The 27,989-nt window shown below is 35.0% G+C and overlaps 1 protein-coding gene across 3 annotated transcripts; it reads right to left on the reverse strand.

The window, feature by feature from the left end:
- Positions 1-210: 210 nt before the first annotated feature.
- LOC104901677 (E3 ubiquitin-protein ligase listerin) lies at positions 211-27,966 on the reverse strand. Of its 3 annotated transcripts, none has more exons than XR_791228.4 (17): positions 27,634-27,966; positions 27,320-27,431; positions 27,146-27,208; positions 23,766-23,843; positions 23,236-23,327; positions 22,592-22,694; positions 21,015-21,167; positions 13,679-14,337; positions 11,441-11,918; positions 10,422-10,909; positions 9,184-9,922; positions 7,153-7,831; positions 5,642-6,675; positions 5,071-5,529; positions 2,687-2,917; positions 1,235-1,711; positions 211-413 (listed from the first exon to the last, which is right to left on the reverse strand). XR_791228.4 is itself a non-coding variant. In XM_010689274.4 (16 exons), exons 1-16 carry the CDS (start codon positions 27,687-27,689, stop codon positions 1,484-1,486), a joined length of 5,652 nt encoding a protein of 1,883 aa, XP_010687576.2. In that variant the 5' UTR covers positions 27,690-27,966; the 3' UTR covers positions 734-1,483. The 3 variants fall into 3 exon arrangements, 1 of the variants encoding a protein (XP_010687576.2); XR_007268821.2 differs by lacking the exon at positions 211-413 and adding an exon at positions 734-1,003; XM_010689274.4 differs by lacking the exon at positions 211-413 and having other exon boundaries at positions 734-1,711.
- Positions 27,967-27,989: the final 23 nt, after the last annotated feature.

Genomic DNA, 27,989 nt, shown 5'->3' on the forward strand with positions numbered 1-27,989 from the left:
ATAATATGCGAGTACTACATACTAGAGTAAAAATATTAGGCAAATATAACAACTAAAAAGAGAAATATTTAAATGGTAAAAAATACATTTTCTTAATTGATCCATTTTCTTTGAACACACATGCCACTGTTTTAGACATTTTGTATATCTCTAATTATCAATAAGCAAAAATTACAAAAAGTTGATATTATGAATATATACATTGAGATGAATCTAATAAAATCCCACATGACTATATATTTCTTTAAATACAAATCACAAATAATAGTCAAATTTACATATGTAAATAATATCAAAAGTCAAGACGAGTTATCTAAAAAAACGGAGCAAATAGCAACTAAAAGAAACAGAGACGGTATATCTTAACAACATTACATCTCACAAGGAGACCAACAGCAGATACATCAAAGGTCCTGTAGGAAAACAAATTTTTAAGTGAGAATTACTTCTCAAATTATCCACGCAAGTGACACAACACAACTTGCAATAGCAAGTTTTTATTATATAAGCTACTTCTTCTCAAATTATCCACGCAAGTGACACAACACAATTTGCAATAGCAAGTTTTTACTATATAAGCGGCCTAATTGCAATAGAAGTCTCCTGTTAAAGTTTGTGGTAATGCTTGTCTACCACTCTACCCTCCGGCGTCAAGACATTTTTCTTCATGAAGTTTCATTACCTCTTTGAAAAGTAGTATTGAGCAGTGATAGAAATTTGTGAGCAAAACATATATTTCAGGTCGAATTTCCATTAACAAGCATGCAATTTTGCTTCATAGTAACACTAAGATACATAACCATTACAGTCATCGATTACCATCCACAAACACGCTGTAAAAAAGTTATGTGATTCTGCAACTAGGCAGTGAACACACAAATGTGATAAAATGTGCAAAAAAGAAACCAAAAGTAGTTTTTCCGATAATCCTCTGGAAACACCAAGCTGTAGGTGTTGTCTTCCCTTCAAAACCTTGAAGAATTTAAGCAGAATTTCTACGCTCCTATATATATATATACATATATAAAAAAAACAACAAAAATCAGCTTCCTGCTACCAGAAGTCAGGCAAGTATTCGGCTTACTGGGAAGTCCTCCCGGCAAAATTAATCAAGAGTATTAGAGTATAAATGATATAAACTTGGCATACAACCAAGTAGAAGTGAATGCCAAGTTTACACACATTTAAAAACAAACGTTTGGCTCATGGATACCAATATGATCAGATCTATTACCTTCATGTAATTTTGCCATGTAAGCGTGATGCTTCTTCGAACATTCCTCACAAAATGCTTGCGAAGCATGAACAACAGGCATATTTACATATGAGATCATGGAGCTCTCTTGCTTGCTTCATATACAAGACTTCATTGCTCCAGCCGATGCAATCTGCTTTCTTAGTCGCCTAATTTTGTTCAATCGAATTGATGGAAGCTAATGATAATCCAGCATCATAATCTTCATCAAAACTACTGCTCAGTTGATCAAAAAGGAGACTGACACAGTGGACAAATTGACTTGTGAGAAGTTGAAAACCATTTATAGAGGCAGGAAGCATGGAATTTGTGCTTGCAGGTCTTGCAAGCAAGGCGAGGAAGACTGTGGTTTGTAGTACTTATCACACTGTAACAGATAGGGCACTCTTCAACTCCTTCAAATTCCTTGTCAATATTACTCTTCCATATCCGTATTGCCTCAGCTAATGCGCCATTCTAAATCAGACACAAGGAATTATAATGTTAGCAAACTGTCACGCAAAGCTCTCAACTACATTCAAGATAAACTAGCATTTTTTGCACGCGATGTGTACTTGGATTTTTTTCGAGACAGAAACTCGGCTTTCTTCGACATAAGTAAGAGTCAAAATTTGAACATTAGACATACGAAGTATAATTATTTAGTTGCAAAATTTGATTGGTTTAGTCTCTGTCACTTAAGTCTCTCACCGATCTTTTTTTTACTTTTCAAAGTTAAATCCTATGAACAAAATAGAAATTTATTGAATTTATTTATGATTTCTAATATTATCATTTTTTAGTTGATTTTTAAATTATGTACACTACTTCATAGATTGTGAAGAAAATGGTCACTTTGATTTCAAGTCAAATTTTTGTGAATATTTTTGTGAGTATGTATTGACGTTGTAGTGTATTGGTTGTAGTTTGTAAGTGAATTTTATAGTTTTTGTAAAGTTTCCTCATTTGAGTGATTTGTATAATGTAAATTATACAATTCTATGATTTTAGTTAACTTGTGAGTGATTGTTATAATTTTATTTCCAGTATTTTTGTTTGAAGCCCCTTTTGGTTTGTAAGTGACTTTGTAATTTAAAAAGGCAAGGCGGGTAAAATAGTCTCTCCATTCGAGGACACCATAGCTTCCCCCTTCCCTTATATAATAGAGATAGAAAAAAGAGCCTCGTATATATACCATCGAAATATAAATGGAGGAAGTAGTATATATCATTCGCAGTATTGAAGTGCTGCAACTATTAAGTAATGCATTCCCTCATCATTAACATCTAATTCACTGCTTTTCCATGGTATGGCTGGCTAAATTATTCAAGCGACAGTCTTTTATTTTTCTACACGTGAGCTAATTAATTTGGGAAGGGAAACATAATACATGAACATTGAGTAAAAGGAAAACAATTCTCAGAACGTCAAAATGAAAAGATAAGGTATTACCTGATTACGGACAAATGCCATCATGGACAACAACCATTTTCTTTGCTTTACTTCACTTATGCCAAGACTCCTCGTGCACTCCACATCCACAGGCCTTAACGGGTAAGAAACAGGAAGACGGATAACCAAATCCATACCAGTCTCATCCTTGGTATAGGTAGCAATCACTTCATTGGCTGACTTGCTTACACTAACCGAAAAACACTCGTCTACGAAATCTGATTTCTTTATCTGCATCATTATTGGAGAGAAAATATTCTAAATTTAGGCTCACAACAACTCCATGTAAGAGGGAGATAAAAGAGATGAAGACTTTAATTCTGCATTGCCTATAGTGTTGATGATCTCAAATCGGGGACCAGAGAGAGGGGATTGGGAAGGTAACAGTGACACTATATCTACTAAGAAAACTACAAAACATGAATGAAAATGATCAATTCAGCCAGATAATATGTTCACTCTTTGAAGTAAAAATAAATAAAACAAAAATAAATTTTTTATTTCTGTCTTCCACCCAAATAAATCAATTTTTTATTGAGGGATTCGTTTATTTTTTTTGCGATACAGAATTTGGATCCAAAAAATTGGATATTAATTGGTCTAGAAATGTATTCTGAGAATTTTTCTATCATCCTTAAGGGGTTTCAGTAAAGAATGGAAATGGACAAACAATAAAACAGAGGAAAAATGGTCCTGAAATACACCTAAAAAATAATGAAGTGAAAGGAGACAATCATCCTGAAATACAATAGCAACCTTTGAAGCACAAAAGTAAAATTAGAAACCACAAAGAGGTCCAATCTATTTCAATTTTCAACCATGCATTTTTTGGCCTATAAAATTTTTGCTCCAACATCTACATCCCAGTATTATACACTTGAACCAGAGTCTGGAGAGGTCCACATGTAATCAGCTTTGTCCCTAATAATTAAAGACCGCTAAAGAGGCTGTTAACCACATAATCTCTGATAGAAAAGTGTATTTTGCAAAAGAATAAGAACTTTAACTTGTAAAAGGTAGGACAAGTGTGAAAAGAGTGACCAAAGAATACTACTTATTAACCATAATAATTATAATTTATAATTAGTAGTATAATAACAATAATAGCAATAGGGTGGCAATGGTAATGATGATGATTGTAAAGTATAATAATAGTCAAATCCTAATAAAAAGAAAGAGGGTAAAAAAAGCATATAAGTAACAACAATAGGAATGATAATGACGAGGACAATGAATACAAAGGTGATGATAATAATACCAACATCAGCAACAACGACAATCAGACTAACCCTAATAGGCATATTTCAACCAACACCAGCATCTAAAGCACAATACACATAACATAACACAAGAGAGACAGATGAAACGAAATGAAGCACTCCATATATAAAGGGGGAAACAAAAGAGGAAATAACAAACAAGTGGTAGCTTAGAAATTTGAAAACAAGGACCAACAAATTCTGAAACACCCAGGATACAAGACACACACAAACACACACACACACACACACACACACACACAAGGAAAAAAAAAAGGGCAATCTTGAGGGGAAGTGCTCTACACTACCTAATTATCTGAAGGGGAAGAAAAATCTTTTACTTATACTATCACCCCTCAAATCATAATGCACCACTGCTTCTGATTATGGCTTCCTTACCTGTAAGACTCTAACCCACCATGCCCCGCCTTATAACCTCAACCCAGAAAACTTAAAAAAGTACCAACAGGTGGTTAAATAACAGAAAACAGCTGAAGCGATTGCCTCCATATAATCTCTCTTTCGTCGATCGCCAACAAACTCCAAACTTAAAGTGAACAAAGCAGTCAAAAGGCCGAGGACAAGCCAGCTATTTCCCATTAATGCTAGAAGGCTTAATTAAATATAGTAAGTAAAAATAATAACAAGACTATGAAGTTAATAATTCAAACTTTTAGCAACTTCCTTATAGGAAAACAACACCAGAACATAGAATTAAGGTGCAGACTCTGAAGACACAACATTGCGTCTCTTAAGCCCCGGAAAACGCGAACTTGTCCGATTTGAGATCCCATCTACGAGCGCAAGCCATCAACTAATCATATAATAATACTTGGAAAGTGAAGAATTTCTGGTGCTAGCCAGTCATCTTCATCTTTGCTGAAGCAACCAAACAGTCCCATGATGCGTGCAGTTAAGAGTACAGAAGATAGAAAAACAATATAGGAAAATATACATAGAGGTGAAAAGATATGTTTTAATGCTAATCCAAGTATATATGCTAGACAGGACATCAAAATGGCTCTACAATATTTGGTCTACAGGACACAAGTGATTTCGCAAAACATGAGTAACTGAGTTGCCTTCATACATTTAACAGGTAGACAGAGTGTCAAAGCTGCTAACCTGAGATAATTCATCTATCATCAAATGCGGGCTGCACCATGTTTTCGTGAAAGATTCAATAGCAAATGATGCCGAACGATCACGCAAATTATTGAACCAAACCCGAACATAAGCAGGGAGAACACGAAGCATTAAACCAAATATCGCCGCAGCAAGTGAAGCCATTTTTTCTGGTCCAATAGGCCAAAGTGATTCTACCGCAAAGAGTATAGACCCTGTACTGATGGCACGCGTCGCCGCATTTGCAATATTCACCAGCTCAGGAGGCGTTTGCAAGTCTTTCTTCTTCAAGGAATGCGCTGTACATAATTCAAAGGGAATATACTGGAAAAGACAGTCCAATATTGCTGAAGAGGCAAAGTCCTGTATCTGTTGAACTAACTTCTCCCTGTTGGACGACGATGATGGTAAAGATACTAGATAGCACAAAACTAGACACCAAGCAAGGAAAACATGCACCTGCACATTTGATATAATCTATCAATAAATTGTTTACTTTGCACAATTTTTCAACCATTAGGTGGTAAAACAACAGAATGAAGATACTATTCCCAAGGGCAACCAGCCTTACCCTTTCTTGTGCTTCCAAATCCATTTCTATTATTTCTAGTGGTAATTTGTGTATCAGGAAATGTATCTCCTTCCTCAGAGGAAGGTTATTTTCAGAAGACATATCAAGATCATGCAATCTGACATCAATAGTAGAACTTCCATTTAGTGAATCTGAAACATGATCCTCCATCACTGCCCAACTAGAGTAAGGCTGACTTGAAAGGAGAACAAAAGAAGCAAGCTGCAAGGCAGATACTGGTTTAGAGGAGAATAGAATGGCCATCAAAGAGTTAATAGCACCTGTTCTAAGCCCCCAAATCTCAACTGCCTTAAAAGCTTGTTCTCTGGACTGCGTTGAAGACTTCACAGCAATTGAAGATAGCAACTTCCAAAAGCGAGGGTATACATGATGACTTCCTGCTATGATGGACAAATTCTCGCATGAAAAAGAACTTGAAATAGCTTCTGCAATACCAACTGAAAAAATTATTCGCAGAATACCCTCCTGGACCAGATCAATAGTATGATGGCATGCTTCTGTCCTTAAGACTATTGATTTTTCAGCTTTGTCCAATGAATAACCTCCAACAAGCTCCATGACTAACGAAAATGCAAAAAGGGCATTAGTTGCAATATTCATAAGAGATGAATCCAGTTTCAGCATGATCTGCTTAACCTTGCTTATCACAGAATCCAAGTTATCACCAGATGTAATTCCAGTTTCAAGATCCAAGCATTCAGCAGCTTCTTCCATTGTCGTAACTACTAACTCAATCCAACACCTCAAGTGCGACAATACAAAATTCCAGTCTTCTTCATGGAATTCCTCCCAACAGTACCCTACTGCAATAACGATCAAGCGAGATAGCAATAGTGACACAACTGGGAGATTATTAGTGATAATCAGTGAATTACCATCACATCTTTGCTTACGGAACACATCAAGTAAAAGTTTTTGCTCTAATGAACTTGAATTCGGTTTCACATGACCTATATCAGCTGTTGTAATTAAAGGATAATATGACAGAGCCAACTGAAACCATTCTTCCATCTCTGCGAGTACCAATCACATAATATGTCAGGATCATGAAGAACCAAGAGGTTAAGAAAAAGAAGACAAGTAGGCAACAGGAAATAAATTGTGCAACATGAGCAAACAGAGAATCGAATCCAAGAACCACCGCCCTGTGAAGCCACTCAACAGATGAATCCAAATCAAAGCTCCTATTTCTCTACTTCCTTCTATAAACCACCACTTCATCAGAAAAAGAAGAAATAGGAACACAACGAAGAAAGTAATTAGAAATTAAAACTACAAGATATGCAATCACCATCTATACGAGTACCCTATTATTGATGCATACAGATGAAGCTACACAAGCCATTGACGATCCAGCTAAGCACTTCAACACATAAAACATACCATCTATACAAGTACCTTAATAATGCATACAGCCGAAGATACAAAAGCCAGTAAAATCCAGTGATATGATGGAAAATGTTGAGGAATCCCAAAATCTAATGCCTTACCTTCACCAGATGTCCATGATATCAAGGGTGGAAATGTCAGAGTCTTCTCAAGCCAGTCCCCAACAATAGTTGCTCTTAAAGAATCAGTCAATGGATGTTTAACCAAATCACTGGATTCTTTGTTTACGCACAAGAAGTGTGCAAGAACAGAAACAAGGGGTGGAAGAATCCTCAAACAATTCAAGTCTGTTTCTTGACCTATGTAAAGCTTATTTAGAAGCAATTCCCAAAGCTTGCTAGCTTCTTCATAGTTCCATATGCCTTCTTTTAATAAAGTAGAAAGCAAACACACCAGAGCTCTCAAGAAAGGCTCTACAATATCATCAAGATCTTTACTTGAAGGTGGCCATGTATTGAAAAAAATCAACTGACTCTTTGTTCCACAAACAAGAGCACCCTCAAGCAAAGCGTTTATGATAGATTCAAATAAACAACTTAGGTTACCACCACTTTCACTTTTAGCATAGGAACTTAAAGAAGGCAAAAGAGTGCCTAAAGCACTGCCGCTACACCACTTCCAAGTGCAGAGCATCTCTGCAACAACCCAAGCTCGAGAATACTCAGACTGAGAATCGTTTACAGCTAAAGCTTCTCCATTGGAGCCAACAATCACTCGGTTGATACCCATTTCTGAGATTAGCTTGTCAACTAGAGCAACAAACAGCTGGCTCTGCGAAACCTGCAAGAAAAACATTATCATAATTCATATTATGAGTATACCTGCTACATATGTAAGTCCAAACTAAACAATGAAATGCTTAAACTTAAAAACACTTGTGCCAATAGGTTCCAGAATTAAAGAAAAAATTGCTTCACAGCCAAGAAAATGAGCTTCTCTTTAACTGATTCAACAAGGATCACTAACTTAAGTAAGCAACAAATCCATGTATGTCAAAAATGCATACAGATCAGTAGTGTTCCCATATGAAGTTTTGCATGGTTGCTAATTTAATTTTCCAAGAGATAACATGCAATAATACAATAGTAAACAAGATGCAACATGTATTTATTTTAACGGGCAAAAAAGGTGCTTTTGTTCAAGAACATGGAAAGTAGATTTTAGCTACCCCTCCCCCAATATAAACACAAAAACTAAAGGTAACTTCCCATCTAATGACAAAGTTGGTTAAATATGGAGCTTCAAGTTCCACGGAAGCCAATCAAACACTGTTAATCCAATTTCAGGGAACTGAAAATTTCCATAACAATTAATCACCAACCAAAGAGGGCATCTAAAACAAATTGTACAATCCCCATGATTTACATATTCCAAGTCAAGTTGGCAGGAAGCAAAAGACAAGGTATGCATACAAATTCACAGTACTAAAGATCCATAAGATAATAATTCAAATAGTGGCATATTTTAGGGAGCTCAAACCTAGACCAGCTACTAGAAGATGGATCTAACAATTACATAACAACAGCCTTCTTGCATTTCCCCTGCAGGGACAGCCCAAGTGAATGACATAATGAGCTCACGTCTTAGTAAGCTAGTCCTTCTAAATCAAACCTACTACATAGCCAACATAAATCTTTATCCACTCTGTTCAGGGGTGATTATAGATTGCAAAAATTCTAGATTACCAGGACCCTCCAACTCTGAGAAAGTATAAGAGAGAAATCATATGGTCATCTCTCAGCTATCCACGATCAGAGTGCACATGATTTCATGGGGATCAACATTATAATCAGAAGGAAAACCAAATAAAATGCTACAGCATGTATAACTGAACCATGTTCCAACTTCAAAGTAGCCCATTTTTTTTTTTTTTTTGAGATATCCTCAAGATACCTCGTTGGAATTCCAAGATAATAGTCATTAAACTAAATTCAGAAGCAGTAAATTTATGAGCAAAGTGCAGATCATCATGCTAAAAATAATTGCTGACTGCATATTCAAGCACATCTTGATTACGTGGAGCATTAATGTCTATCTGGAAATCTAAACCAGTGATTGAATACAAGAAATATATAATATATAAACATTAACTCATTGATGTGGTACTGAAGGGATATAAAGAGTCCACTTACATGCACATCAGTTAAAACCTGCTCAGCTTTGAAGGTATATTTTAGCTCACTATTTTTGTTATCTGGAGTGATCCACAAAGGCCATAAATCATCAATGCACAGAAGTAGATCTATTAACTTTTGCTCCTCCAACGGGTTCAGGCAGAGATGATCGCTAACTTCAATCATCCATTTGCAGCATTTAGATGTAATCATGCCAGAATCAAATGCATCTTGACCAAATATGGCAGACCTAATAAATTGTATTAAAAGACTTCCAAGCATCACCCGATTTTGCAACAGAAGGCTTCTCCAGAATTGTTTGGTCATACTAGTATGGCAAGCATGCATAGCTTTACCAAACTCTTGCCTGGTCATAACACCTCCCACTGAGGTATCATTGAACTTAGCATCTGATGCTCTCAACAGATTAAATTCCCAATCAATTATAAATAAAAGTCCTCCAATACCAGGAAGCAACTCACTATCCTCACAATATGATTTTAAGCTAAAAAGGGTTCTGCTGAGAACTTCAAGAGAACTGTAAGCCATCCTAGCCACATCTGCAGATTTTGGAATCTCTGATGTAGCGAACTTCACGAGAGAACATGATAAAGAACCAAAAGTCTTGATGCAAGCAAAATGAGACTCCATAACGAAAGCCACAAGCTTTCCAAATGCTTCTGTGTATATCTGTATGACAGCGCTCTTAGACAGAAAAGATCTATCGTCATCTTCTGATATGCCACCAAGTACAGCTCTGAAGCGTGGAGATTGAATCAAGTCAGAGTCGGCAGAAAACAAGCTCCAGTAGGAGCCTAAATCATATAAGACGAAAAAGATACACCACGCACTACTAGTAAGGCTATGTTTAGTTCACCTGAAATTTTCTGATCTGAACTTATCTGATCTGAACTTATTTTTTCTGATCTGATCTGATCTGAACTTATCTGATTACAAGATCTTATCTTTTAGATTTTTCTCAATATATAAGAAAAAATATAGTCATGTGGGGTCTTGTTTGATTCGTCTCAATGAGTACTTTATTAATATTCAATTATTATAATTTTTACTAATATGTAATGAAAGATATAATGATTTTTAAATATAAGCATGATCTGAACTGATCTGATCTGAACTTATTTTTTCTGATCTGATCTGATCTGATTAGATCTGAAATAAGCAAAAATAAGGTGAACTGAACATAGCCTAACTATATGATTTTTGTAAAGAGCAGACAATTGGAGGTGAGCCAATACCGTAAGAAGTGCAAATCAGAATCTGTAAGTTGAGAAGCACTCCGCATCATAGAAACAGCAATTGAATCTAACAGTTCATGTTGCCAGCAAGCAGTTTGAGAGATCTTATCATCATGAAGCTTTGACTTCCTCTTCATCAACTTCCTAGCTTTCTCAATAAGCACTGCCAATCTCCGGATATGAGATGTTTCAGAACGGCACATGTTGACAGCATATGAGATGATGATATTCCACTGCTTATCAAAACATTCATCACACAGTAATGCAAGCAAAAGATCCAAGCGAGCATTCATGGAGCTGTCACTTCCACTAAAACACCAAGAGACAAATGTTTCTTCAAAAACCTCCAGAAACTTGCTTACTTCTCTATCAACCTCCATGGCACTGCCATCTGTAATTTCCTCAGTTGGGACGAGTCTCAGAACTATCTCTCGTGGTCCAAAAATAGAAACCACAACTGATAAAAATCTAATTACCTCAGGTGAGTCCTGACATCCAAACACAAAAATCATACCATGAGAAAAAGACACTACAGTCTACACCATAAGATAAACCAATGACGAAGAGATTCCTATCAAGGGCAAAGTCGATGGTCAAATAAATGAATGCGACATTACCCCTAACACTGCAGAGAAGTTTTCTCATAAAAATTCTAAAAAGCATGAACAAAACGACCAATAAAAAACCAGGAAGCATGTTTCTATTCTATCATATCATCACATGCAGTTTCCTGATCCTGACTCCCTGTCTAATGACTTCAGTGCATTTTTCAGCATTCAGGTGATAGTCCTGGGAGGATATATGGAAAAACAACAGATATGACACTTGAAATAGAAGAAATCAGTAAGAAAGCACGATAGATAAAAAAAAATTGAACATATAATATGAAGGGATATTCCAGGAAATCATAAAAAGATTGAAGTGAAATAATAGAATCATGAACTTTTTGTTGGTCAAATAAACAACAATAAGCAAGACCTTCACAAACGTCACGTAATAGATACCAACTTTGAACTTACATGGGATATAATCAATGGAAGAGACCTTTCCAGCATTGGTCCAACCAGATAATCCAATGCCCAACTTTCAGATTCTAAATGTGTATACTTCTCTACCAGCACTATGAATTTTATGGCTTGTCCTATATTACCAGAAGCTCCCTTTAGATGTTCTGCTTGCTGAAGAGTCTCAAGACAGCAGTCTTGAAATGCTTCACAAAATGGTGTGAGCAGTTTGCATTCCATAGAGTATATAGCAGAAAGGACATCAATCATACATCTCCCCAGGTCATGCAACTGCCCTTGTTTAATCTCTGGTAGATTATTGCCTAACAATTTGGAGGTCTCTAAAATAGCATCATTATTATTACTTGAACTGCTCAAGTCTTCATGCCTTGCGTCAGAGTAAAACAGAAAATCGCGCCACAGAAGCTTTACAAGGACATTATCAACAAGAGACATGCAGAAATTGTAACTTCCTGCTTCTCCACTACAATATCTGGCAGAAACAGCAAAGAAATATAAGGCCAGGAAAGACTCTTGTAAAAAGTTTCACCATACAAAATTAAGCAGGGGATCCTTTTGAATGGATAAAAGGGGAGTGGGGTTGAATAAAAGATCATGTAAACTATTAGATAATGATATAACAGTCCATATTAAAGGTTGACACTTTAACCTTGTGGGGCAAGAACAAGCCACCCAATTCTTAATGCTAGATAAGATTTATGAGCCCAGCCAATAGTTCAGACGATCATCCTCTACATGAGTTGCAGCAGAACTTTAGGAGGTCACAGGTCACTTCCATCACCCTCACAAACCCCTTTCTATCTAGTCTTTCCTCAAAGTCCAGAGCTGAACAGGAGCAGATTATCCACTCTAATCAATTTGGTACAACTAACTGCCATATACCTTTACAGGACCCTCTATGATGTTGTAACAGTAATATCAATGATGAGAGCAACCAATATCAAAACTAATTTAGAGGCATCATCTTTATGTTCTGTCACTCTATTGTGTGACCATACAGCGATTAAAATTCTATCTCTCACTTTAAGCTATCTAGAACCTCCCTTAATGTAAAAAACAAAAAAAAAAAAAAAAAAAAAAAAAAACCTTGTTCTTTTCAAGAGAAGGAAAGGAGGCCTGGGGTTGGGGGTTCACAGAAAACAAAGAAGCCTAAGAGAAAAAAAAACCATTGTGTTTCCATGATCCTCAACGACATAGCAATCATGAGCACAGGTGGAAGATTGTGAACTAGCAGTAGCGGTAGCAGTGGTCGCGAGACACCCATCTATATTGCCTCTACCCCTACCCACTTTCTCCCCCTTTCTTCTATCCTCTAGCCATATAGCATACTCTACTTGGCTGTTCTCCCTTGTAATATCATCTATCAGTTGGTAAGACCAAAAAGACTAAAGTGCACATCAGTTTCATAGTTCATATTAATTCTTGCGGTGGATGTCTGGATCAATCCAGTTATATACTAAATGTAGAAGTTAGAACTACCTAAGTGAATATCATCAATATTGAGATTCATCCTAGCTGCACTGCTGCAGTCATCTGTCAGACAACTCAGGCCATGCCTCATGAAAGAGCAAAATAAGAATCATTAAAGTTACAATGGTCCAAAGATTTTGATAAGCAATATTTGCGCAGCTTTAGCATAAGTACCTAAAAACACCAACACAATGACAGAAACACACACACACAAAAACAAAGACGTAACATTTGCACAGCTTTAGCATAACAAACTAAAAAATAAAGCACCACCCAGTGAACAAGTTACTGCCAAAGCGGAATCAATACAGGTTCAAATATAAGTAATATCAAGTATAGACAAAGAATTAGATTCAGCAAAACAATAGTTCACCAACGATTAAGAAACAAAGGAAAGACAATTTTTTTCTTAGAAAGATCCTACGATAAATTTTTATTGCTTTGAGAAACATATTGATTTTGCAAATAATATTCATCTATAATTAAATCACATAACTTCTGGTATGCAAGATAAATTCAGCTTATTCTCATATAAACATTGATAGAAGATCCCATGTTCGTTGGAACTGTATAGATGATCTTGATTTCATGTTACATAATGATGTTGAAAGAAGGTTTTGGGCTCTATTGTGTTAAAATATTTGTTAATTTCATGTTCATAAGGAAAAAACTAGTAGTGATGCACAAATGTGCAGCTTTACAGATGGATCCTCTCTAACAACAAGCATAACATCCTATTTTTAACTGAAGAAAACAGCATACCTTCCACGATTATGTAAGACCCAAAGGAAACATTCTTTAAGGGCCACAAAGAATGCCATACGATCAGCATTACTAGGATGCGATGCATTCCTTCCTGCCCAAAGGTGCTGGAAGAAGTCAACAAAAAACTTCAGACCCCCAACTACTTCGGGGGGCAAAGCATCTAGGAGTACAACCAAAGCAGGATATGACACCTGCTGTGATCCAAAGCACCCATTCTTCAGGAACTGCAAAAAGCGATTTACAAATGTTTTCTGAAAGTTTATATATGACCAACTACCAGAAAATCTTCTAGAAAATAGCAAAAATGTTTCCCACAATGCAGTGTGACAAGATGGGTCCTTTTCTTGGAAGGCACCAAGTATTGCAGTGGCGAGACCTTTCACATCTTCTTCACTAAATACTTCACAAATATTCTTGACGTAACTTCTGAGCACTGCATAAGTAGCTGACCGAACAACAGGGCTCTCGGATCCAAGAAAGTCTAGGTAATAGTGATGTGACAAGAACAAAGATTTGGCAGAAGATATAGCCAAATCTTCAGCTTTTGAAACCTTTATTGATTGAATCTTTGAGTCTTCATTGGCAGGTTTCTCTGACTTCAAGCCAATCAATACATCAAGCAGCGTAGCGAGAGCAAGTAATGACGACGAAATAACCTAACATCCAAATGGAGCAAGTTACAAGGCAGGATAGACATTGTTACAGATTTAATAAAATAAGAAAAAGCATGAAGAAAAAATTTAAAAATGAAAAGAGGAAGTTCCGACAATTACACATATGCAGGCAGCATCAACCATCGACACATAGGAAGATGTAAAACATGTAATGCATACCGTGATACAACAAATGAAACCATTCAACACCAGATCTCTAGTTACACTCCTCTTAGGGCCTGTTCTCCCCAGCTTATTTTCAGTTCCTAATTTATTTCTCTTATAATAAAACAATGATAGTTTTTACTACAAGTATTATTATTTTATCATTAATATTAGAATTACTATCACTCCTATTACTATTATTATTATTTTAATATTGCTAATTATTATTTTGCTAATTCTTTTTTACTATATGATTTTGCTTATTATATTGAAAATGATAATTCAAGCTTAAGAAGTACACATTTCAATAATATTTGTCATTGTTTAAAGTACATAATTTTTGATAGATGACAACAATAATACTATTAATAATACCAGCAATAATACTTGTCATTGTTGAGATGATCATATTTTTTTAATATACATTTTGATAGTTGAACTACTAAGCAAAATAATAGTACTATCGAATATTAACTAGTTTTCATAATCGGTTAATTCTTCGTCTTCTTCTCCATAAATTTGCTCCATCACTTCCGAATTATTCTGCATTGACTTTCATATTTCTTGATTCATATTCTGTTGTACACTATCCATAGCTATTTTTCTGTTATCATCGTACATATTATGATCAACTCTTTGTTCCATGACTTCAATTTGGTGTATGAAAAGAATCCCTAGATCATGGAAACGTATATAATTGTCTAGAGTAAACAAGCAACGATAATTTTCAACTAATTAGCCTCGTCCATTTGTGACATCGATTTTAGAACCTCCTACCTATTTTTGAGAACCACAAAAATTCTCTCTAACTACATTTCGACAAGAAGAATGTCGGTAATTGAATTGCTCATACGTTCCTTGTGTTGGAGTCCCTCTACTAAAGTAAAGGCAAATGGTGCCTCAACCATGGACTCAAGTACCTGAGTATATTAGGATACGCTGAATCGGCTATATAGTATTTTCCGGTATAACAATCATAATGTTAGTTTGTTAAAGTAATGTGTTTTCCCATATTATTCATGCCAATATAAGTTAGCTAGTACCCAAATGGTGGATGTGGGAATCCAATTCTAGCATCTCCTAAGTTTCGCCTCCATACGTTTGTATCATGTACACTCCCTTCGTAGCCCAAATTGATGTGTGAGTAACCAACATGTTCAGTGAACACGTAACCATCACATTCCATGTTTTGTCCCCGTGACAATCTCTAAATGGTCTGCCTACATCATCTGCAACAACGGATTCTATAAGGGTACCAACATAATCCTAAAAACATAAGCATATCGTCACTACATTGAGACTATACATGTTGAAATTAGATTATGTTAATTAATAAGTGTTATCGAATATATGACAAGTATCTTAAAGAAAGGCCAATATTTCCAATATTTGAATTTCAGGCATGTGTTTCATACAAACTTTAACATGATCGAATTATTTGAGTGGACAATGCTTGTAATACCTTCTTAAAATACTTCGAAATAGTGAGTGTTGAAATCTTTTAGCAGTATCACGAAAAAACAGGTTTAGCGAGCATGTACAAAACTAACTCAAGTTATTCTTTAATGCTTATATATCTACCATCTATTAGGAGTTGTTGTTCTCTAAGTATATTAGCGAGACTTATAGATATTTCTCTACTTAGCTGAAGTTGTTCTTTACACAAGTTACGATGGTCTGTCAATATCCTATGTATGAAATGATGTTACAGTTCTCCCCTGAAATGCATAGGCATCCGTTCAACTTGGGTTGTTAATATCTTCGGCTGATGAAATGCTCTACGCATCAAACTTTGTTGCACCAAATTTTCATCTATTCTATATAGACACAATGTGATTTGATTTAGACAAACATATAAAATACGATAATAACTAATAGTTCCACATATAATATATGATAATAATTAAAAGTTCCACATATCAAATCCTCATAAACATAAAATAACTAAAAATTCTAACTTAAAAGCAATCTACCATAAAGTCACACAATTTTAAGTAGATTATCTTTCGCAACCATCTCAGTCATAAAACATATTATTATCATCTAGAGACATCTTTGGCCTATAGACATCATTTGAAAGTGCACAATACTTCCTCGAAATGAAGTTTGTCGTTATCATTACGCAAAGAGACGAAAAGATCGATGGTGCCCCGAGTACTACAATAACTATCAAGAATATCCACAACAAATTCATCCCCATACTTTGCGCAATCCCCATGGACTCCAAGTTATCATAAACATCATCAAATCTATCTAAGGGTTTCGGAGGTTGACTCATAGAGCATTCCTAGAATATCAAGACATGTATCAATATCATCAGCCCTTGTATTTTTCTTGGGCATGATATTAGTCTCACCGCTTTTACACTTTTTAGTATCAATAGCGATAATGAGAGACTTGCTTTCATTCTTGTGGGTTTAAATATCATGAATATCATAATACTAACGACGGCTTATATCATGAAGTTGTGATTAGTTTACTCTTGTGCATGCTACTGTCTATAATCTTGTCCACCTGATGATACTCATAATATTCACACCACAAGAACGAAAGCAAGTCTCCCATTATCACTATTGATATTAAAAAGCGTAAAAACGGTGAGACTAGTATCATTCCCAAGAAAAATACAAGAGCTGATGATATTGATACATGTCTTGATATTCTAATCCTCTATGAGTCAACCTCCTAAAACCTTTAAATAGATTTGATGAAGTTATAATAACTTGGAGTCCATGGGGATTGCTGCAAAGTATAGGGATGAATTTGTTATGAATATTCTTGATAGCTATTGCAGTACTCCGGGTGCCATTGATCTTTTCATCTCTTTGCGTAATGATAACGACATACTTCATTTCGAGGAAGTATTGTGCACTTTCAAATGATGTCTATAGGCCAAAGATGTTTATGGATGATGATAATATGTTTTATGACTGAGATAGTTGCGAAGGTTAATCTTGTTAAAATTGTTTGACTTTATGGTGGATTGCTTTTAAGTTAGAATTTTTAGTTAGTCTATGTTTATGAGGATTTCATATGTGAAACTTTTAGTTTATCGTATATTGTATGTGGAATTTTTAGTTATTATCGTATTTTATATGTTTGTCTAAATCAAATTACATTAAGTGTATATGTGCCTATATAGAATAGATGAAAATTTGGTGCAAGAAAGTTTGATGCGTAGAGCATTTCATCAGCCGAAGATATTAACAACCCAAGTTGAACGGATGCCTATGCATTTCAGGGGAGAACTGTAGCATCATTTCATACATAGGATATTGACAGACCATCGTAACTTGTGTAAAGAACAACTTCAGCTAAGTAGAGAAATATCTATAAGTCTCGCTAATATACTTAGAGAACAACAACTCCTAATAGATGGTAGATATATAAGCATTAAAGAATAACTTGAGTTAGGTTTGTACATGCTCGCTAAACCTGTTTTTTCGTGATACTGCTAAAAGATTTCAACACTCAACTATTTCGAAGTATTTTAAGAAGGTATTACAAGCATTGTCCACTCAAATAATTCGATCATGTTAAAGTTTGTATGAAACACATGCCTGAAATTCAAATATTGGAAATATTGGCCTTTCTTTAAGATACTTGTCATATATTCGATAACACTTATTAATTAACATAATCTAATTTCAACATGTACAGTCTCAATCTAATGATGATATGTTTATGTTTTTAGGATTGTGTTGGTGTCATAGATGGTACCCTTATAGAATCAATTTTTGTTGATGATATAGGCAGGCCATTTAGAGATCGTCACTAAGGACAAAACATGGAATGTCATGGTTAAGTGTTCACTCATTACTCACACATCAATTTCGGCTACGAAGGAAGTGCACATGATACAAACGTATGGAGGCGAAACTTAGGAGATGCTAGAATGAGATTCCCTCATCCACCATCGATGTCGCAAATGGACGAGGCTAATTAGTTGAAAATTATCGTCGCTTGTTTACTCTAAACAATTACATATTTACATGATCTAGGGATTATTTTCACACCAAATTGAAGTCATGGAACAAAGAGCTAATCATAATATGTACGGTGATAACAAAAGAATAGATATGGATAGTGTAGAACAGAATATAATTCAAGAAATATGAAAGTCAATGCAGAATAATTCCTAATTGATGGAGCAAATTTATGGACAAAAAGAAGACGAAAACTTAACCGATTATGAAAACTAGTTAATGTTCGATAGTACTATTATTTTGCCTAGTAGTTCAACTATCAAAACGCGTATTAAAAAATATGACTATCTCAATGACAAGTATTAATGTTGTTATCATTAATAGTATTATTATTGTCATCTATTAAAAAATATGTACTTTAAACAATGACAAATATTATTGAAATGTGTACTTCTTAGGTTTGAATTATCATTTTCAATATAATTAGCAAAATCATATAGAAAAAAAAAGAATTAGCAAAATAATAATTAGCAATATTAAAATAATAATAATATTAATAATAATAATCATATTAATAGTAAAAGCAATAGTAATGGGAGTAATAATAATAATAATAATAATTATAATAATAATATAACAATAGTAATTGTAATAATAATATTAAAGTTAATATTAATATTAATGATAGTAATAGTAATAGTAATAGTAATAGTAATAATAATATTAATATTAATATTAATAATAAAATAGTAATAGTAGTAGTAGTAGTAATAATAATAATAATAACAATAATAATAACAATAATAATGATAATAATGATAAAATAATCATAATTGTTATTATTATCAGAGAAATAAATTAGGAACTGAACTGATTGCAACTGAAACTGAACTGTTTGCAATTGAACTGAACGGAAATGAAAATAAGCCGGGGAGAACAAGCCTTAAATCTAACAATTACCATCTCAAATGAACTCATACACAAAAGTTATTGTAGCTCTTACGTTTGACCTACTAGGCCATAACAATTAGCAAGTTAAGAATCGAGAAAGGTAGTTTTGCAAATTTAGTCAATTCTTTGTATATTTACTATTAAAGTACTTCCTCCATTTTTTTTCCAGATATTCCATATTGACTTTTGACACTATTCATCTAATGTAGTTTGAGTGTCTTTGATTATTTTTTCACAAGTAAAAACATAGTCAATTGGAATCTTGTTAGATTCGTTTCAATATATAATTTTCAAATATCACTTTTTATAATTTTTACTCATGTACAATTATAGATATTAAAAGTTATGCATTGGCAAACGTGTAAAAGAGAAATGGAACAACTATAAAAACAAAGGAAGTATAAATTTCATACAGTTAGTCTGTTTCAAAGTTCTAGGAGTTTAGTGTCATGGTATAAGTTAAGCAAGGAAACCTAATCAATCAGGGTTTAGCTCATTTATCAATTTTTGGTAATTAGTTTATAAAATTGTTTTGTACTGAAAACAAATCATGTCATTATTAGTAAGGTGGGTTGAGGTGGGTTAATGAGAATAATTTTATCAAGGTTTGTAGGTTATCATAGTATTTCTTTAAATGAATTAAATGTCCTAAAATTAGATTTCATGTTCAGTAGAACTGTTCCAAGTTTGTTTCCTTCACTTAATGTCAACAATTATTGGGATTGCACTTTAGTGGAGCTCGTGTGAGGTTCTAGATGAAGGTCATTAATTATGCTTATGTAAAAGGATTAAGCTCAATTAGTTAGATAATTTTCACCTCAAAGTTAAATGGATAATTAAGGTTTGTGAAGGATAGCTATTAGCCTTTTACCTTTAGGGTCTACATACATCGAATGGGGTCCTTAGAAGAGGTTATTTCTATTCAAGAAAAGCCGTATATAGATTTCACATGAAGTCTCTCTTCCTATTTTCGTGGATGGCAAGGTGGTATAGGGCTCAATAGGAGCTTGTCAACCCCACCCCCCACCCCCCTTTGCCTCTCATTTTTAGGTGAGGTTTGCTCATGAAAGTTGCTTATTGGGATGTTGATGCTAAGGGTTATGGCTTCGAGATGTTACACACTGCTGCTGTACACTGGTTCGGCTTGCATTGGTGATTAATCCTCTAATCTTGACTCGTTTCTTTGGTTTCCTTGACCATAGTGATAGCTATAAAATGGTTCTCATGGTGGTGAATCTAATGGAGGTATGTCTTTCATGGCATTTCAAGCTACAAGGATTACTAAGGCACGAAACCTGCTACCATCCTTCCTTTGTCAAAGTTGTTCTAAATTATATTTTGGGTTTTAAGTTTGCTTTGTATTCTTCATGACTAGGAAGCATAAATTGCACTAATGAGTTATGTCACGTTAGCCTTATAAAACTTATTTCAGTTAGTAAATAAAATTACGTTTAACTAGTTTCAGGTATTGCATTCAATAATTTCTGACTCATGGTAAAGTTCTGGTTAGTCTGATCTGAGTATTTTTGTTGTGTCTTGTCTTTGTAAAGCTGGACGTGAATCGAGACTGTTACAGATGAGCATACAGATATAAAGCATTAATTGCCATCAGATAGTCGACAACTGAAAAGTGCTCACCCTTTGGTGCATTTCCGCCAATTCATCTGAAGCAGCAGCAAGATCAGCCATACTCTTTTGTGTAAGTTTCAAATTTTCTTCCAAGTACTCAAATACCTCTGATGCACAAAATATCAGTGCATCTAGTCTTTTTTCCTGGGTTGGAAAGGCAGCCTGTTTCCATAGCAAACAGATAACAAATTTTAGCTCGCACCTCCCTGAATCGTGGTCAAGCTTTTAAGCAGAGATCACCTACTGCAAAGCATACCATTGTAACATGACGACAAACTCTGTAATAAACTTTATGAAACAAACAAACAAACAAACAATATCGAAAGCTGATAGGTAAGAGTCTTAAGTACATATATGTAACAGATAAAACATACATTCATGATATTTATATGTGTGTGTGTGTATGTGTGTTTGTGTGTGTGTGTGTGTGTGTATATGTGTGTGTGTGTGTATATGCGTGTATGTATGCATGTATGTGTATATATATATATATATATATATATATATATATATATATATATATATATATATCATATAATATACATAGCCATTGCACATATGTTATATTTATATCTCAACTAATATATTTTTCATGATACAACCAACGATATTTATAAAACAAAAGGCTATATGATAGATACTCATAAGTCATAATAGTGTAACGTCAAAGTGAAACCTGGACAATAAGCTACTCAAACATGGATACTTCAAAAAAGCATCAAGTGTATAATAGCCAATCCAAACTTGTAGTTAGATTTAAGTATGCAGTCACACCCAGCTCATTAATACCAAATCAAGATCACTTCATTGAGCATTGAAGCAGTCCCTCAAAATACGGGGATGGTTCTTCAAAAACTCTCAAGATATTAAGACATGATCAGAACCATTGGTGCAAGCCCAATCCCGATATCATTTCCCACTCTAGTTTTATAAAATGAACTTAGCCTTTTGCTAGATTAGAAATTACTTCCACGATTCCTAAGGGTGCTTATGAGGAAGTTGACAGAGAAAAGGTACTTCTATATCTACTCAAGATACGAGTCATATAATCGTAAGAAATCTTAAAGACAAGAGCAGACAATAATGGTTTCTGTCTCTTTTATAGAATGGGTTACCGCCAATATACATATCGAGCCCTCTGTGCGCATATGCACATGTATGTGTGCATCTAAAACAGAAAAACAGTGAAATTGTTCACATACTAGAGAAAATTATTCAACTGCCGATATATATTAAATCATTTACCAGTGAAAGAATTACATAATAATGTGTGTTATTCAGCAAGATTCCCCACCATATGAGCATTTGGAGAAAAATGCAAGTACAGTGCTTAGTTTTCAAGCTAAGTTTTCATGGAAATTGAATAACCTATATCAATGTGTTTCAAAAAAAAAACAAGGTCCAGTTAGACAATGATGGTTTCCAGATAGTTTTTACTCATATTAGCAAAACATTACAATGGTATACAATGAAAATGAATAGATACAAATCATACAATGCATTATCATTATCGTTGGCACTTAAAAAGCAAGCCAATTGTCCAGTCATGAATGCACATTGAAGAAAACTATCAAGAATTCACAAACCTCTAGTGATCGCTTAGCTGCTTGAGAAACTTCAGAAACTGAATCAAACTGGGCAAACCACCAAGGTCCCATTAGAGACTTAAGATGAAGAGCCAAATCCCGTCTGCAGAAAGGAAAAAAACTATTATTCTCACCTAAAGCCTATTTTAGCCCCCCAATCTCTAGGTACCAACACAATCTTGCATTAGAAAATGGTCAAGCTTTTCCCTCCCTCCATCTAACATTATTTGCACCATTTTCTATTTTTGGGATGTTTTAAATTATATGCTTTATCCTTTTACGGCAACAATTTTTCTTTCTACTTTTTATCTCAAGTAAGACCCCCATTCACCTACCAACTTCTCTCATTTTACTTTCCACTCTTCCTAAAATGTGTAAAAATTTGTCCTCAGCAAATATATTAAGACTGTTGGACTAATTTATACTCCTTCCAGAAGTTGAGAGAAAACCAGTTAAAAAAAAATATCACTAGTAATACTTAAAGCAAAAGTTTTCTTTCTTAGCCCTTTTTTGTCTCTCCCTTTACAAACCACTACCAGCACCACCACCTCCCCCCCCCCCCCAAAAAAAAAAAAAAACTTACTAGAGAATCAGAATGGCAATTAAAAACAAATAATTAGGTCCTCAAGAGACAGGGACATTACCCAGCAGCAGCAACAAGACTTGTCATTGTGTCATGAGTCGCCCGCCGAACATCTCTGTTGTAATCCATCAAAAGCCTCCTGTATTCAAAACCCTTAATAACGAAGTACAGGTCAGGAAGAATAACCAGAGTATCAAAATGACCAAAAAACGACTAAAAGAAATCAAGCAAATTATAATTATATACCATCTTAGAGTCACAAAGCTAAAATGCCTTGAACTCTGCCACACTATCATAAATTCAACTAAACCAGGTGACAAGAGCCTAATGTGGTATCGAATGCCTCCCACAGCCAACACATCCCTAACATCATTCCAAGCATTACCAAGTAAAAGAAAAGAAGACCAACTTACATAAGCTACATATAACGGGAAAGAAAAGCGAATACTGAAATACTCATTAAGAAATGTGTTGCAAGAAATATAGCAAAAAGGACAATCTGAAAGCTCAAAATTGGGGGGAAGAAGTAAGCATTAGAAAAGCGACACCAAGAAGATACAAGTCCGCTAAAGTCAAAGGAGAAATACATACCCATTGGGGAATTATGGGCAAGACATCCTTCCCAGACTTATCCTTCAGTAGAGTTGATAAAGCATTTAAAGCTTTAAGCTGCATGAGTAAAAGCAAGTCATCAAGTTTAAAACAAAAATATCTATTGAACCGTCAAGTTTCAACTCAGATGTTTTTGGATAGGAACGGGGCATTGTCAAAGAGAGCTATCAAGAAAAGGTTTCGTTCCCATCTTTAGTAGTGGTTATTGTCTTGTACCAGAAACAATCAAAAGGAGAAAACTATTAGGAATTTGGCCATAGCAACTTTGCAATTAGAGAGAAAAGGAATTAGGTTTTATATAAAGGCCTGCCAATTTGTTTGAGATATGAGATAGAATCACAGGTTCACCAAACTTAAGGTCTTTTCTATAGAAATTGCATGTACAGATAATGACACCATTTAGGACAAAGATAAGAAGATGATGCTTTGAAGATGATTTCGTTTAAGCATGTGATACAAAAACTAAATAGGTCCACATGCATCGTCGTAAACAGATCACTCGCAAATAAAAAAGAAAAAGATAACAAAGTGCAAATCTTATTTTTCAGGAAGATTATAAGGCTAACAAAGATATCAATAACAAGAAAACAAAAGATGGGCTTCCCTAGTCCCACAAATTTTGTGCAGTCCCCAAATGTTGTAAGCTATAGTTTATGTCAATGACTACTATTAAAAACCTAAAAAAAGCTTCCTAAGAAGCCACTCTCCACAAATAAAAAAAAATATTACTCGACCCGATGATTACTCCATACCTGTATTAAAGCTTGCACATTTATAAAGATAGAATTAAAGCTAAAGGCTACAATATGGCCTAAGTTATAAGTTTAAAACCCACATAATAACAACTATGCAGAAAATAAGGTTGAAAATTGGAGTCTAACACAGAGACAAAGATTTCTCCACAAGACCAGCAATAAATTGCTAGACTATGCACAAGAAATTCAGATATTAGAGCTATCTCCTTATAAACTAGAATTAACATCAATGACTACTACCAAAGAGACTAGAAAGAGTTCTTATAATATCTCTATTTTCAAAGAATGACAAGTATTAGTAGATGCAGTGTCTTAGCTATCTCCTGATGATCTATATAATTTAAAGAAGGCTAGAACGGATGCCTCCTAAGAAGTTCCTCGGCTTCCTCCCCATAAAGAAAGACTATATTAGAACTATAAAGGTATTATTTTTACAAAAAAAAATTACTAGATGCAGTGCCAGTGAGTATACCAAGCCACTATCTGCTTTGTTTAGCCAGCAGTTGTATCAGGATAAAATTGAAGCTAAAGACTATGATAGATCTCAAGTTCTAAACAACATGTAAAGAGCAAGAATGCTAAAACAAAATCAGAAAGGCGCACAAAAAGGACATTGAAAAGGTTATCTACAAGGCTGACAACAATTACTAGACTATACTCGAACAACTCAGATATTAAAGCTCCAAAGTTCTCTTGCTCCAGATAATAAAAAATGATAACGAGACAATTACTCCAACTTTCTCATAATTGTAAGGGAAAGACCACTGTGATGGGGAAAACTAAGTGGGAAAAAGAGCCTACTCCAAACAAGCAATTTATAGCAGCCATATCTCACGTCTAGAGCCAGACTGCTTCTTTAGCAGCAATCTGATAAAATATCAAGCTCAATCTGAACCCACTAGTTAGATAACCAGATCTATCATTGACAAGACAGTTCCATACACACAATTTCTTTATTATAAAAAAGAAAAAGTTCCATTAAACAAAATGTGGGAAGCTGCCAATATACACCAGGGGGACTAATATCCCCCTTAAGAGAAATAGTAAAGGAACAATGCCAACTCACGTTAGACTAAGACATTCAAAAGTTATATGCTAAAAGGTGTGGAAGATGATTATGTTGGCAATTTGGTGGTGCACTTGGAAGGAAATAAGCCAATGTATTTATAAGGGCTTAGCTTCCTCAAATGAAGTTTTCAAGTTTCAGTTGTTATGTATTTTGTAAAGCTGGAAGCAAGTTCTGAAACTGAGCGCCACTTGACTTTCCTTGAAATAGTAAAGAAGGTGCTCAAAGATACCATGAGGTCTATACTAACATCATACATGACCAAGGAAAAAAAAGAGAGAGAGATGGCATTGCTAGGACAAAGTCCAAGTTATAATTTAGGACCATATTCTTGCTTAAATATCACATCAATTCCTCTGAAAGCCATACTTGCCTAACGACACCAAAGTGGCAGCAACTAAGCACCAACAGGAAGCAGCCAAAGCACCTACAACTCCGGACAAGAAAGATATCTCTCACAAAGTGATCTATTTTTCCTAGTTCTCCTCCCCCTCACCCAAACAAAATCTCTTCACATCTTTAGAATATCGCTGGCCATGCAATAAGAATCCTGAAAAGGGGTTGAGGTCATATGTCCCAAATAATATATCATCTTGTATCCTACAATCTTTTAAGTTTGCCGCCGCCACATAAATCTCAAATTAATTACCTAAAGTAATTAATTTAAGTAGGTGAGATGGCATCATGGCAATAGCCAATATGAGAGTGATTTGAGACATCATATGGGACAAATGATCTCTATTGGAAAGGGGTTGAGATCATATGTCACATTTAATGTCTCATCCCGCATACCTTCTAAGTTTTGCGCTTCATCAATCTAAAACTAATTACCTTACGTAATTAATTTAAGTGTGAAAGATGGCAAGATGAGAGTTATTTGGCACACTAGATGAGACACAATAAATGGGACTGAAGATCTCTTTTGCCAAGAAAGTGATATAATGCCAAAGCACTTGCCAAACAATATCTAAAAAAGTAAGTCTAATCCTGCAAGAAAGATAGTAAAGTAATCATCACGCATTGTTAGCATAGCAACTTTAACCTAGTCCAGAGTGTTTTCTCGGTGGCTCTACAGTTTACACTCACTCCCTAATATATTTGTGAGCTTGTTCTTGAATGAAACATGAATCCGAATTCCAGAGTGCGAGGTAAACTTCACTAAATTTTGTAGGAGCACTGAAAGCTTAAAAGACAAAGCAAGCATTAAGTTATGGCAATGTGCTCCAGTTCACATCACAAACTCAGAACAGTGAGATCACTGGAGAAAGTTTGCCCAACTATTTTGTAGTCACATATATTATGCATAACGATTCCACAGCCAATAGTTGGCACGGTAAGCAATCCTCTTGTTAAATCAGCATGATCAACTGCTTAGTCGTCTCGAATTTGGAACATTAGGAGTTTCTTAGTGCTTTATAGTCATATTCTGTCAATGTTAGTAATCCAACATCAAATTTCTTCATCTCTCCAAAGACTTAAATAGAAACATCTTTTCTTCATCTTTTTCAGAGTGATCCCAGAAAATTGATGATGATTACCTTAGTTATAGGATCCTTTCTAGCAAGCCTTTTCAAATATTGCGCCATTTCGCCATCAATACCCTGCATTTAATCAACTCAAAATCTTCAACATCACAACTTTATTAACCTACAGAAATTCTCAACAAGCACCTCTATATTCCACTAATCACATAAAGAACCCGAAAATCGTACCGCAAAAGAGGTGGATTCATCCCCCTGAAGACCAGAATCAACCCGAGCCCTACCCACATAACCTCCAAACCCAACTGGGGCAGCACCAACTGGCACCAACGATGCGGCGAGACTGAAAAATACCATATAAAAACAACAAATTCCATATAATTTCCCAGTAAACTCTTCACATTAAAGAAATCAAAGCAAAACAAGAACAACCCAAAAACATCACCACCAAATTAAGAGTAACCCACAGAATTAAATATGATTATGAAGGTAATAGAAGTCAAACATTGAGAAATTTAAAGAAAAGTAAAAGACTTTGATTATACCTGCTACTGGAAGCTCGAGCTTTAGTTCTGGCACTTTCACCCTTTTGTTTTCCCATTGATTCTCTCTTCTTCTTTTTCTCAATCTCTCTCTTACAATCTAAAGAGTTTTTGTGGGTGTTTTTCAGGGGTAAATTTTGATGAAGTTGTGTAATTTCTGGGTGGTTTTAATTGGGTTTTGCGGCCGCGCAAAGAGGAGGTGCGTTGCGTTCGACGGTCTTCCAAAGTTTCAAGTTTTAGCTAGTCTCGACTCTCGACTCTTGCTAATGGAGAAAATAAAAATGTCTACTAGAGCCCGATACTCGCACGGCCTAACCCAGATTCAAGTTCTTATGAGCGCAATTGCGCAACTAGATTTT

This window comes from Beta vulgaris, chromosome 8 (assembly GCF_026745355.1).
Source record: "Beta vulgaris subsp. vulgaris cultivar EL10 chromosome 8, EL10.2, whole genome shotgun sequence".
Lineage (NCBI taxonomy): Eukaryota > Viridiplantae > Streptophyta > Magnoliopsida > Caryophyllales > Amaranthaceae > Beta > Beta vulgaris.

What these genes read in the sequence shown, in the direction of transcription:
- LOC104901677 (XM_010689274.4), bottom strand. Translation starts at nt 27,689, where the DNA reads ATGGGAAAACAAAAGGGTGAAAGTGCCAGAACTAAAGCTCGAGCTTCC. An exon ending in TCTGATTTGCACTTCTTACG is followed by an intron (nt 9,923 to 10,421) that starts GTATTGGCTCAC and finishes TCCACGCTTCAG; the next exon opens with AGCTGTACTTGGTGGCATAT. An exon ending in ATTTGGAAGCACAAGAAAGG is followed by an intron (nt 5,530 to 5,641) that starts GTAAGGCTGGTT and finishes TCAAATGTGCAG; the next exon opens with GTGCATGTTTTCCTTGCTTG.